The sequence below is a fragment of the Podarcis melisellensis genome (genome assembly GCF_964234715.1).
Source record: "Podarcis melisellensis genome assembly, chromosome: 1".
NCBI lineage: Eukaryota > Metazoa > Chordata > Lepidosauria > Squamata > Lacertidae > Podarcis > Podarcis melisellensis.
Window position 1 is genome coordinate 46,750,094 of NC_138528.1, and position 12,320 is coordinate 46,762,413.

The window sequence follows — 12,320 nt, forward strand, 5'->3', positions numbered from 1 at the left end:
GCCCTCACTAAAGATGGCCGCTTCCTGAGTTCTTGCAAAACTTCCGTCTCCCGCGCGGAGAGAACTGAAGGCGAGCCACAGTCTCGCGAGACTTTCGTTATGTACCCGAACGAGAGGCGAATCATGTCTATGGCTGTGAGGGCGAAGGTAGGTGTAGTGCTTCCGGTGGTCGCGGTGCATTGTGGTCGAGAAGACGTTGAGAGTTTTGTGCTTCGCGCCTGAGCCGAACGGAACGAGTCGCCATGGTGAGTTAAGGCAGAGAAGCTGCCCTCTCGTCTCCCTCAGGCGGGAGCGCGGAAGGGTTTGCTTGGAGAGCGTGGAGGAGAGGGAGGCGCTCCGCGTGGCGTCTCCCGGCGCGCTCATCCCCTGCTTCGGGCCTAAAATGGCCATGGCCCCACAGTAAGGTCCGTTAGGCGGCTGCTGGGCTGCCGCCATATGAAGTGCCTGCTTTCTCTTGAAGGCTCCCGTAGCATCTCAGGAAGAACAACCGCAGTTCACCCCCACTCCAAAAAGTTGCTCAAACAAATTCGAGCTAATAATGCATAAAGGCGTGCTTTGCTTTCCATTATGCCTCGAGTTGGTGCGTGGAGATAGCAGTGCATGATTTGGAGTTCTCATAATTTTTTTTTTTACTTTGGCGTGCTTTCTATGATAAAAAGCAAACTCACTAAAGCGGGCAAATCAGGCTATGAATCACAACAAGCAATCCTAACAACAAAGTAAAAAGAAGCAGTGATGTTAAAAAATAGCTCTATAAAAACCATATCAATGTCAGCTGAGTTCTAAAAGTATATTTTGAGTGAGTTGTTTTAGCTGATGACAAAGGCCCCTTAGTGGTCACATAACTTTCAAACACCAGCTTCAAGCTTGTCTCACCCGTGTTTCTTTTTATGAGGGGGTGTCTTTCTCCCACCTAACCCTTCTCCCCCAAATCACACAGATGTCACTGCTGTGGTGGATGAGAATGAAGCTCACACTGAGATAAGTCTCTTTAAGTTGTATCATTTGAGGGTACTGGATAGAACTTAACGTACTTTTTACAAGTAAACTCCTTGCACAATTGAGAAAAAACAAGCATGCTAGGGAGAATGCAAAGCCAGAACACTAATCCCTGTATGGAGGGATTGTTTCACCCTTTGTTGTGTGAAGGAGCATTTGATCACATGAGCAGAGTCCCTACTTACAGTCTCAAGTGCCCAGGTGTGACGATGGAAGGATCTGTTCCATTGCTGATCTTCAGGCAGAAACACCCCACCCACACGCAGCAGTAGCCACAACAGAGCCTTTCAGGGGCATGTAAGAGAAGGACATGAACTTTGAGGTTCCTGAGTATCCTATTTTCTCCAATGTGCCCACAAACTGACTGCAAAATTGCACCAGTCCTGGAGCTGGTGTAATGTATTCTCTCTCTCCGCGCCCCCATTGTTGTAAATTGGAGAGGAAAAAAGAGCCCTCCTCTCCAGCTTCCATACAAAAAAGTTCCTTGCACATAAACAAATCATCTCTTTTTCCCCCCTGCCCCCCTTTTAAAGATCATTCCATTCTGTGTAAATGTTAACTTTCTTTTTATAGTCTCACACAATTTTGCTTGTTCAACCTACCAAACGACCAGAAGGCAGGACTTATGCTGATTATGAATCTGTGAATGAATGCATGGAAGGTAAGTACCACTGCTCTAGATGGAAAGCCAAACAAGTACCTGCTTAGATCCTTAGCTTGGGCCAGATCTTTCATATACTGTGGAGGGCAGAAGGAATTCCAACCCAGTAAAAGTCTTGGGTTCTTGCATTATCATGGGGATACAGTAATTACTAGCCTAAGATGTATTGCATGTATTTGAAGAATTACTTTTACCAAATTATGAAGACATTTTAATGCTGCATTATTGGTAGGCTTATCCACATAAGCCAAAGTCTACCTTCTTTCAAGCTGTTGTGATAGCCTATTTCCACACTGATCCCCTTTTCCTATGTTTCTTGACATCTAAGAACTTTAGCAAGCTGGGACCTTAAATGTTTCTAATATTAGTCCTGAATATTTTCTTAGGAGTCTGTAAAATGTATGAAGAGCATCTGAAGAGAATGAATCCTAACAGCCCTTCAATTACATATGATATTAGCCAGTTATTTGATTTCATTGATGACTTGGCTGACCTCAGCTGCCTTGTGTAAGTATTTTATAGCTTTTTATCTTTAGAGATACATATATTGGCTTACACATGTATTCTGAAGTATACATATTTACAGTGAGATTTTTATGTTCTTCAACAGCTCTGCAAGTTCTGTTAGCTATGACAACATGTATTTTTGGTGTTAATATACATCTGGAACCAGTGTTACTTGAAATGTAACATGATTTTGAGATGGACAAAATCTATCTACAGTGGTGCCTCGGGTTAAGATCTTAATTCGTTCTGGAGGTCTGTTCTTAACCTGAAACTGTTCTTAACCTGAAGTACCACTTTAGCTAACGGGGCTGCCGCGCTGCAGTCACGCAATTTCTGTTCTCATCCTGAAGTAAAGGTCTTAACCCGAGGTATTATTTCTGGGTTAGCAGAGTCTGTAACCTGAAGCGTCTGTAACCCGAGGTACCACTGTAATAGGATTTCCATTGCACACAGAATGTACATTGGAGGTAGAGATGTGAAGGTCGGTGGGGAAAGATGGAGGAACACCAGTTTTTGTCCAATTTCCCCCCCCCCTTTTCTGATCCCTTCCACCCTTCACATTTCTACTTTGAACACCTGTAAATTTTTATCAGCTGTTGCAGAATGAGTGCTTGAATTGTTGGGGTCACCATGAAGTCTAAAATAAGCTGTCCAGTATAAAGCACATATGGATGCGTTTGCATGCAGAGAGCTGCAGGTCTGGAGCAGTCATGTCAAAATTAGCTGGTTGTAACTATTTTAGCAAGATTCCTGGTGGTTCCTTACAACTCTACAATTCTGTGGTTCTATGGTAGCAGCACAAATCCTGTCTCTGATCTATTGAATGAAGGCAACATATTTTTCAAAACCATACCGAGGGCTTGCATCGTATATGGGGCAAATTTAAAAATTTAAAAACCATTTACAGTTGCAATCCAAATGAAATCAGTTGGAATGCAGCAGTATAAATGGTCTATGGTAGGGAAGGGGAACTTCTGGCCTGAGAGGCCATTTTTCCCAAATGACATCTGACCACCCATCTGCTGACATAACTGGTGGTGTCAGCTGAATGGGAGGAGAACAAGGTTTAGTCTAGCATCAGTGAAGCACCGTGTTCTTAGCAGAGAACAGGATTGTGTAGCCAAGACAGCAGAATTTAATCACTGCTCATCACCTGTTTGGGGGATGGGGGCTAAAGTCCTTTGCAAAAGTGCTCTTTGAAGCAAGCTGCCAGGCAAGCATGGAACCCGATCGTTGCTAAGTCCAAGTTGGTGCAGCAATTTACTTCCCCCTGTCTTCACACCAGTGCTGCCTTCACAACACAAGCAGAGCTATGGATGTAGTGGTGGCTACATTAAGTAACCCTGCTCCTTAGCTGCGGTTTCGATTGCAGCCTTAGTTGGATTTCATTCTTCTTTCAACATAACTTGGAAAAAGAATACAGATAAAATATTAAGAGAAATAATAATAAACACTGTAACGATGGAATCTGTGACTCTTCTGTAGCATTCAAGATTATACTAATACATCGGTAGTGTATTTCATTGTGTGAAAATAGCATTTCTTAGCCTGATTTCTTTTATTTCTAGCTGATGCTCCATCTAGAGGATTGGAGAAGAAACTGTTTCTCAAACTTGGGTCTGCAGCTGTTGTTGGACCGCAACTCTCATCATCCCTGACCACTTGTCCTGCTAGCTAGGGATGATGGGCATTGTAGTCCAGTGACAGTTGCAGACCCAAGTTTGAGAAATACTGCTAGTTCAAAGCTATGTAATACTTTAAAAGACAAATCAGTGTATAAACATTCTTGCTGCTATATTCTGAACTCCCAAACAGTCTTCAAGGGTGACCCTATGCATAACAAGCCTTGATAACACAAGAGTCTGGATAACTTTTTCAGGCTACTGCTGTCTAGGAAGTGCCATACACAAGCCTGGGCTAATGAAAAGATCCTGTGGAATCCAACCACACAAATGCCACAGAACTAAGAGCTGTGTGACCTATTTCTGAAAGACAGACAATTCCAAAGGTGGTGTGACTGATATCAGAGGCCACAGAGCTGTGGAAGGACCAACTTCCCCAGTGATTTTCCCTTCACAGATATCCAGCTGGGCAACCAATGCAATTTCAGTGCTACATCTTAAGAAGGAATTGAAGTGGATTTATATAGTGGTTTTCAATTGGTGTGTCATGGCACCCTGGGGTGCCTTGAATGATGGCCCGAGGTGCCGCAGACAACATTGGCTTCTGTACCTCTTTCTTTTCCTCCTCTGATGCCCTCTTGCATTGCTGCCTCCCAAAGACTTGCACAGCTGTTTATTGCAGCAGCTCTGGCTACAAGCTTCACAAGGAATGGTGCCTCTGGGAGGCATCTTTTTGCGGGGGGCAAGGAGGCAGCTCAGAGACCAGGGGTGGCAGCAGCAACTGCTTGGAGGACTCCCAAGGGGAGGAGAGGGGAGAGGAGAGGAGGCTGAGGGAACACTCCACAAGGAAAGGTATTTGAAAAAGCGTGAGAGGCTGCCAACTCTGCAGACAAGGGGTGACCTAACTGGACTCCTGAGCTCCACACGGGTGCTGCAGAAAGAAGGTAGTTGGTCAAGGGAACCGTGACTTCGAAAAGGTTGAAAACCTCTGGTTTGATCAAATGGTGTTGTCAAGTTGCATGGCTACTGCCTGTTAAAGCACATTGCCTGAAAATGGGAGTTGTGCCACTAACTGCTATTTATTGTAATCCTCTGGGTTCAGGGCAGGTATTTTACAGTGTAGTGTTGCAACTTCCTTCTTTGTGGCCAGAGTATCTCCTTTTTGAACCCAACCGGATGTACAGTCTCATGGCTGAGGCTGAAGTTGTGAACCGTGAAGGGTATGGGTCTGGAAAAAAAATGTTAGGCCGCATCACTCCTTGCTTGTACGAGCGTATTAGATCAGAAGTATTAATCAGTTAAATCATAGTTATTCATATTTATTTAGATTTTATAAAGCCACCAGAGGGCATACTTTGAGCATGAAATATTTTATGTTTTTTAGCTGTAGAGGTCTAGATGGTGGTTCTGCTACTGCCCCTTCCATGGCATACTATCAATGACAACTTAAAACCATACAGACATGCTGATGGCACACAACTGAGTTCAGCACAGCTGGGCATTTAGAGACCTGCTTATTAGCTTGCAGTTATTATACCTTTCATTAAGTTGAGATGCCGAGTTGGTACAGGCTTGAGATTAATATTTGTTTGAAACTTTGTTACTAGTGCTGTGTTAATGGTAACCACTGAAGGCATTGTTCCAGCATCACAAGATAATTGCATTTGGAAGCAAGTGGAGACCAATTTGGGCTGGGCTTTTGGAAGCAAGCTCTTACAAATATATAAATTCCTCCAAGATACACATCAGACTTGCTCTGTGACCCTAGACATTATCGCCTTTCATTTTTAGAATTGCAGGGGTGTTTATATTCTGCTTGGAAAATGGGATCCTGATAATAGGTATCTCTTCCATTTAGAAACCACTGGTTCATTCTAGAAGAGAGACCATGGCTTCACTCGCATTTTTGACCTGCTGACTTTGGCTTAGCCGCACATACTGTATTCTTTATTTACAAATACTCTGGTTCAGCAAACGGGACATGGCTGAGGTACCCTTACCATTTGTATAGGGCAAATGTGAGCTCTGAAGCAGCGGGCATTGATGGGCAACTGGTGGGTGTGTGGAAAACCCCTGCTGGATTGAAACTATTGAATTTTGATTCCCAGCAGACACTGTTCTAGCATCCTACTGTTGTATAAGCTGCTGTTAAAAAACGTGTGAGGTTGAGGCTGCTTGGATTTGTGACATTTAAGAAATGCATGATGAACGATATTAACTGGCCTGTTCTTTTTCCCTCACAGTTACCGTGCTGATACTCAGACATACCAGCCATACAATAAAGACTGGATAAAGGAGAAGATCTATGTCCTCCTCCGCAGACAAGCTCAACAAGCAAGCAAATAGACACCATGGTTAAGGGGGTTTTGAGGGAAGGGTTTTGACAACAGGTGTGTACAGCGTTCTGTAGTGAAAGTTTTGTATTGTAGTCCTCCTGTTCATTCTTGTTAGCCTGTATCTGAGACAAAAATCTGTTAGAATTCCCAGGGACTTTCTCAGTTTAATACTCGAAGAAAAAAGGATATGCCTTCCACAGGTCTTTTAGTTTAATTGTCTTTGTTTAGACAGTTCTTCTTCCGTTCCTCACTCCCGGGATTGTTCAATTCTGCTTTACCACAGTCGCTGTATGTACTCCTCTTTGGGAGTTTTTCCAATGTTATTTCTTGGAGGCAGTCACGGTGAAGAATAAAATAAATTCTCTTTAGATAAATGTGTTGAGTGGTGGCTTCATAAGCCGTGTAAGTTAAATATAGCCAGTTTGTGGAACTTGAAGCTTGAATACTGATTGGCGCATGAAAGATTTTGAGTTGCTGCATTCATGATACATTATGACAACATTTAAATATAACCAGATAGACTTGGACCCTTGGTTTGGTGCTTTGAACAGGCCTTGGTTTCCTGCCAATTATTGTTTCAACATTTACATGGTTTGGAGGTAGAGCTTTATAAATTGCTGAAATTGAAATATCAGTTGCTGGCTACCAACAGCAGGAGATAGTTGCTGCTATCACATCCTGCTTATGGATTTCCTATAAGCACCTGTTTGGCCACAAAGTGAAACAAGTTGCTAGACTTGATAGTTCTATTCTCACACTGGTGGTGATATCCGAGGCCTATCTGCTGCTGAGGCATTCTTTGTTGGGTTCAGGGCAGCCATTCCCAATTCGAAGATATCAAGCTACTTTTAAAATAAACCATTCCTTCATACTCGGTCTCTTTAAGTACCATACTTTTCCGTGTACAGTGGTACCTTGGGTTACATATGCTTCAGGTTACACACTCCGCTAACCCAGAAATAGTGCTTCAGGTTAAGAACTTTGCTTCAGGATAAGAACAGAAATCGGGCTCTGGTGGCGCGGCGGCAGCAGGAGGCCCCATTAGCTAAAGTGGTGCTTCAGGTTAAGAACAGTTTCAGGTTAAGAACGAACCTCCGGAACGAATTAAATACTTAACCTGAGGTACCACTGTATAAAACTAGGTATTTTTATTTTAAAATCATGTTAAATGTGTGGTGTGGTGTTGATTGGGTCAACAACTCTGGGCAATCCTCCGCAAAAAAGCTCAACAACTCTGTGCCATCTCCCCTCCATTTTCTTAAATTTGAGTCCCCCTGTACATGGAAAAGGACAGTACTTAACATTTTAGTTAGAAGAGAACTTGCACATATTCGGTTAGCTTTTAAGATGGCAATTGGGTACATGACATCTCTACTTCCTGATTCTCACAGCTATGTATTGGCCTAACAGCACTGGAAGTATTAGTGCAAATATTTTATCTCCAACCTTTTATTTCTGGCTATCAAATGCATCTCTTTTAAGAAACTTTGTTCCAATAGTTTCCAGCCCACACACTGCAACTATCAATTGTTTAGAGGCTGGGCTTTCTGTTCCAGCTGAATTTGTGAGATGTTTCAATGAGAACAAATAATTTGTTTCTCTACCAGTTCAACTGCTTTATGGTTCAAAAAGCATCCTTGGAGCCTGGGATACTTTTGTGTGTGTAGCATAAAGTCTGAATTCATTTATGTAAACATTGCTTTGAGCCTATCTTTGTGCACTGTGACTCTAGCGTGCAACCATTTGGCCACTGCTAACAGAATAAGGGGCTCTTCTGGGCAATTTGACTGCAAGGCACACATCTACACCTTCCTTCCCCAACCTGATGCCCTGCAAATATTTCATATGAAAGAGCCAAATAGGTTTTGGGTTTGATGGGAGTTGTTCAAAACAACTGGGGCACCATGTTGAGGAAGTCTGTTCTACATAAACTTGACATTTTGTTAGTATTAAATTGGAGAGAGACGCTGCATACAGCTTAGCAATTATGTCATATGCGCGAATCTCTTGGGTCATAGATTATTTTCAAGCACAACAAAACCAAGATTCCTTCTATTCTGGTAAATATAGTGGCATCTCTATATCCAAGTGATTTCAACTGGGAAAGAGAGTTCAATCAATATATAGAGAACATGTAAAAGCTACTAGGATAGTCTTACATGTTTGGTGTGCGCTTCTAATTAGTATTCTCTCTCTACTAAGATTTATCTCAATGAGGTCGAACCTACACATATAGTGGAAAGAGGTGGTAAAACAGACTGCCACTTTCATGCTGCTCTTCAAGCAGTCAGGGGTGGGGTGTCATTCTTTTTTAAATGCTCTCCTGAATGAAAAAGCCTGCAATTAAGAGACCTAGCACAGGAGATCAAGACGTACAGAAGGATTTTGGCTTACCAAACAAGCCACTGAGCAGTTTTTGCAATGTAAGCATTCTAGACTAACCATTTGTAGAGCATCTCTATCCTCAAATCTTTGAGAAGACTTAGCTGGATCTGCCCAGATAAGCAACCTGTTTTATATTGGGGGTTCTCAGACTAATATAAGGTAGACATACTTTATCTGTGAGGAATGTAATAGGAAACTATAGTGCTGCATTCAGCATAAGCAGTGCTGTTCTGTTGCCTTTCAAAAGGCCTTTCCTCAACCTGAGGGTGTGTGTCATCTAAATGTTTCTTCCATTTTATGTGCCTTAAACATCACAAGGTAACTTCTCCCTCCCTCCCTGGTATTGTTTCTCCCTGCTTCGTAACCTTTTATTTTATAATGGATTATTCTTCCTCTTTCCCCTTGTTTGTGATTCACTGAAGAAGTTACATTTAAAAATAGATTTGTTTTATTTTAGAGCATTAATGTGAATACACTAGTCAGGCAGCATATAAAATACAATTATGGAAAACGATTACAAGACAGGGTCAGCAGTTTAAAAAATCATGAAGGGTCAGATCCAGCGTGGTGAGAGAGGGATCTTCTTGCACAGTGAGGCTTCTTCATCACTTTCTCTATAGCAGCTCTCATCATGCTCCCAAAATCTGCTCTGGAGGCTTGGAAAGAAGTGAAACCAGAAGTCCTATTGATCAAGTGGGTTTCCATTGTGCAAACAGATGGACGTTAGATGTTGCCCCAATACATTGTCTGTCTCATAAGAGTCTGCCAGAATGGAAAGGTCTTCAGTAGCCATCCAAACAGTGATGGAGGGGGATTAGAGGATCTTTTAACAATAACCTGCTTATAATTTACTGGGGGTGAGTGGAGGGAAGAGGTTAGATCCCTGCACAATATCTTCAGAGCTGCTTGGGAGAAGAAGGCTCCAGGTCCCCTCTAGTCAAAAGAGGACCAAGATTGGAGGACTTTAAGAAGGAAGTTCTCCCATCAGCTAGAAACCAGCTGTGTCTTCTACTTCTTGCTATGATGACATGAATGCAAGGTAAGTGTTGATGCTTTTACTACACCTTTCGCTCAGTGCTGATCTGATTCCAGCACCTCTGCAACACAGACAATGACTCATTAAGGAGCTACTTTGAAAGGTGGACTGGAATCTACTTTTAGAGTCTTAATTAGCAGAACAGCTGCAGATCCCCTCCAACTAATCCTACAGAAAATCAAAGCTTTTCAAGTGCTTTTTTGTTTGTTTATGAAAAGGTGCCGTAGCATAATAGCTATACAGCAAAATACCTATGAAAGAACTGCAAATATCTCTACTAACTGCAGCATTTGTAACAGCTGAACCATTACATTTCTTTTCCAGTACAAATCTCTGCAAAGCAATCATAGAATCCTGCAGGGAAAAGTTAAAGCAAACAAATTTCCCATCTAAAATACTTAAATGCCCAGTGTAAGGCTGAGATGCCAACAAAATCCCTGGCTGCAGCTACCATAACGGTTATGGAGCCAGATTTACAGAAGCAGACCTCAGAGTTGCAGGCTTTTATGTTCATGGCAAATGAAAAAAGCACAAAAAAGTATATATATTTTTACCATTCTTGCTTTTTTAATGAGCTCGTGACATTGGCAACAACCAAGCAGTCTTCAAAGCAAATAGACATTTAGGGTTTTTTTAGACAATTTTTTTGTGTTCACTGCAAGGATTGAGCAGCAAGCTTCGTTCAGGTATCAAAAGTTTACAATTCTGGTAAAAATTTAACTTCTGCTATCTTTTCTGATAATAATCAGGGCTATATGCAGTGCTTTTTTAAAAAAAAATGTTTAGGGGTACTCTCATTTTCCTACTCGTATTGAAATACTGCCCCTCAATGAGGCCAAACTTAGATTCACAATAAGTTTAGGGGTCTGCACCCCCCAGAAAAAAAGCACTGGCTGTATGTAACAGGGTTTTATGAATGTCTCAGTTAAGAGCTAAGTGTGGTATGATGATGATGCTCTCCGCAAGGAGCCAGAGTGCTCCCGCTCCTTGCGAAGAGGTCCGCGAAGCCTGGAGAGCGTGAGGGGTCGGTGCGCACCGACCCCTCTCACTCTCCAGGCTTCAGCGAAAGCCTGCATTCGCACCATAGGACGCACACACATTTCCCCTTCATTTTTGGAGGGGAAAAAGTACGTCCTATGGTGCGAAAAATACGGTAATCAGGAGCATACTATGGAGATCACTGACAGCAAGAACTTCCACTGCCGTGTTGGGATAATAGAATAGCTACTTCACCACCCATCCCAATTCAATTCAACGTTGCAGCTTTGATAAAAATGACAGCATTAGACATTCTGCAGGCTTCTGCAATAGAAAGGAATTTCAAAGTCCACATAAGTGAATATTCATTGAGTGTCCTATTTGGCTGTGAATTTTCACTGAGTGTCCTATTTTGCTGTAATCTATTTTTTTCCTGCCTTAGATATTTGCAGCACTGCACAGGTATTGAAGGAATTTATTTGCATCTTACATCTGCGGAATTAGGTTATTCTTTGGCTTTGCATATTATGAGAAGTGATCCTTTTATTATGTCCTCTTAATAAGCATTTCATCTCCTCTGCGGTTTCAAAATTGAAAATCACTAAAGCTAAAGAAAAACCCCATCTGGAGATATTACAAGGAACGTCTGCAATTAGTTCCTTCTAATTACTGTAATCTGAACTATGCTTGTGCAAAGAGCTTAGCTAGCTGGGTTGCGGGCAATTTTCCAATTTATACTATTGCTTTCTTCTTCCTAGTAAGCCTCTGTTTGAGTCTGACATACGCACGGATAACAAACTAGGCTCCATATCCCGGTGCACGGCTTCTTGAGTATCAGCAGGAGTCTAACTGGCAATTTCGAGTTTCTTCATATGTGGGATGATCTTGTTTTCTACCCCCTGTTGTGTCCTCTTATAATCCAGCCTTGCTGAAAATGTTTACCAACCCACTAAAAAAAATTTAAAAATCCTAAATTCTGTCACATTTTGCAACAGATCCCTGTAAATACCTGGTCTGACTGACATTCAATGCCCTTTTAAAACTGGGGGGGGGGTATTGAGTTCTTGTTTTTATTTTTATTTTGATTATGTATTTTGTGTTTTAATATTGTTTTAATATTGTGTTTTTATCCTGTGAACGGGCCTGAGACCTGCGGGTACAAGGCGGTATACAAATTTAATTAACCACCATCACAACAGACGATCCAGCGGCCGGAAGATCCCCATGGAAATAGGTTGGGCTTTGAATAGCCATATGAATGATTAAAAAACTCCAGTCAATTTATTTAACACCAAGTAAAATTGCAAAAATGTACAAAACGAGTTCAAATTCATGTTGGAAATGTAAAGGGGAGGAAGGTACTTTTTATCACACGGGGTGGACATGCACACTGGTAAAGGCTTTTTGGGAAATGATATATAATGAATTAAATAAAATATTTAAAAATACATTTGTTAAAAAACCAGAAGCCTTTTTGTTAGGTATAATAGGTGAAGAGATACCAAGAGAGGATAAAATACTTTTTATGTATGCAATGACGGCAGCGAGAATGCTACTAGCCCAGAGATGGAAGGAAGGAGAAGTACCAACAACAGAAGAATGGCAGACAAAACTGATAGAGTATGCAAAGATGGCAAAGCTGATGGGGAAGATCCGAAACCAGGAAGATCAAGTATTTTTAAAAGACTGGAGTAAATTTTTAATTTATTTAAAAGACCACTGTAAACAGCTAAAATCATTGGCAGGGATGTAATGACACTTGTAATGTGGAATTAATTATGGTAACTATGGATATA

The 12,320-nt window shown here is 41.7% G+C and overlaps 1 protein-coding gene across 2 annotated transcripts; it reads left to right on the plus strand.

Annotated features, from left to right (window-relative positions):
- Nucleotides 1-127: 127 nt before the first annotated feature.
- Nucleotides 128-6,499, plus strand: ERH (ERH mRNA splicing and mitosis factor). Of its 2 annotated transcripts, none has more exons than XM_081919993.1 (4): nt 128-245; nt 1,573-1,660; nt 2,047-2,167; nt 6,033-6,499. In XM_081919993.1, exons 1-4 carry the CDS (start codon nt 243-245, stop codon nt 6,133-6,135), a joined length of 315 nt encoding a protein of 104 aa, XP_081776119.1. In that variant the 5' UTR covers nt 128-242; the 3' UTR covers nt 6,136-6,499. The 2 variants fall into 2 exon arrangements, with proteins under 2 accessions (XP_081776119.1, XP_081776118.1); XM_081919992.1 differs by lacking the exon at nt 128-245 and adding an exon at nt 524-580.
- Nucleotides 6,500-12,320: the final 5,821 nt, after the last annotated feature.

Excerpts from the sequence above, each read along its gene's own strand:
- ERH (XM_081919992.1), top strand. The coding sequence starts at position 539 with ATGCATAAAGGCGTGCTTTGCTTTCCATTATGCCTCGAGTTG. Across the intron at positions 581-1,572 it reads TTCCATTATGCCTCGAGTTG|TCTCACACAATTTTGCTTGT; the intron begins GTGCGTGGAGAT and ends TTCTTTTTATAG. Across the intron at positions 2,168-6,032 it reads GCTGACCTCAGCTGCCTTGT|TTACCGTGCTGATACTCAGA; the intron begins GTAAGTATTTTA and ends TTTCCCTCACAG.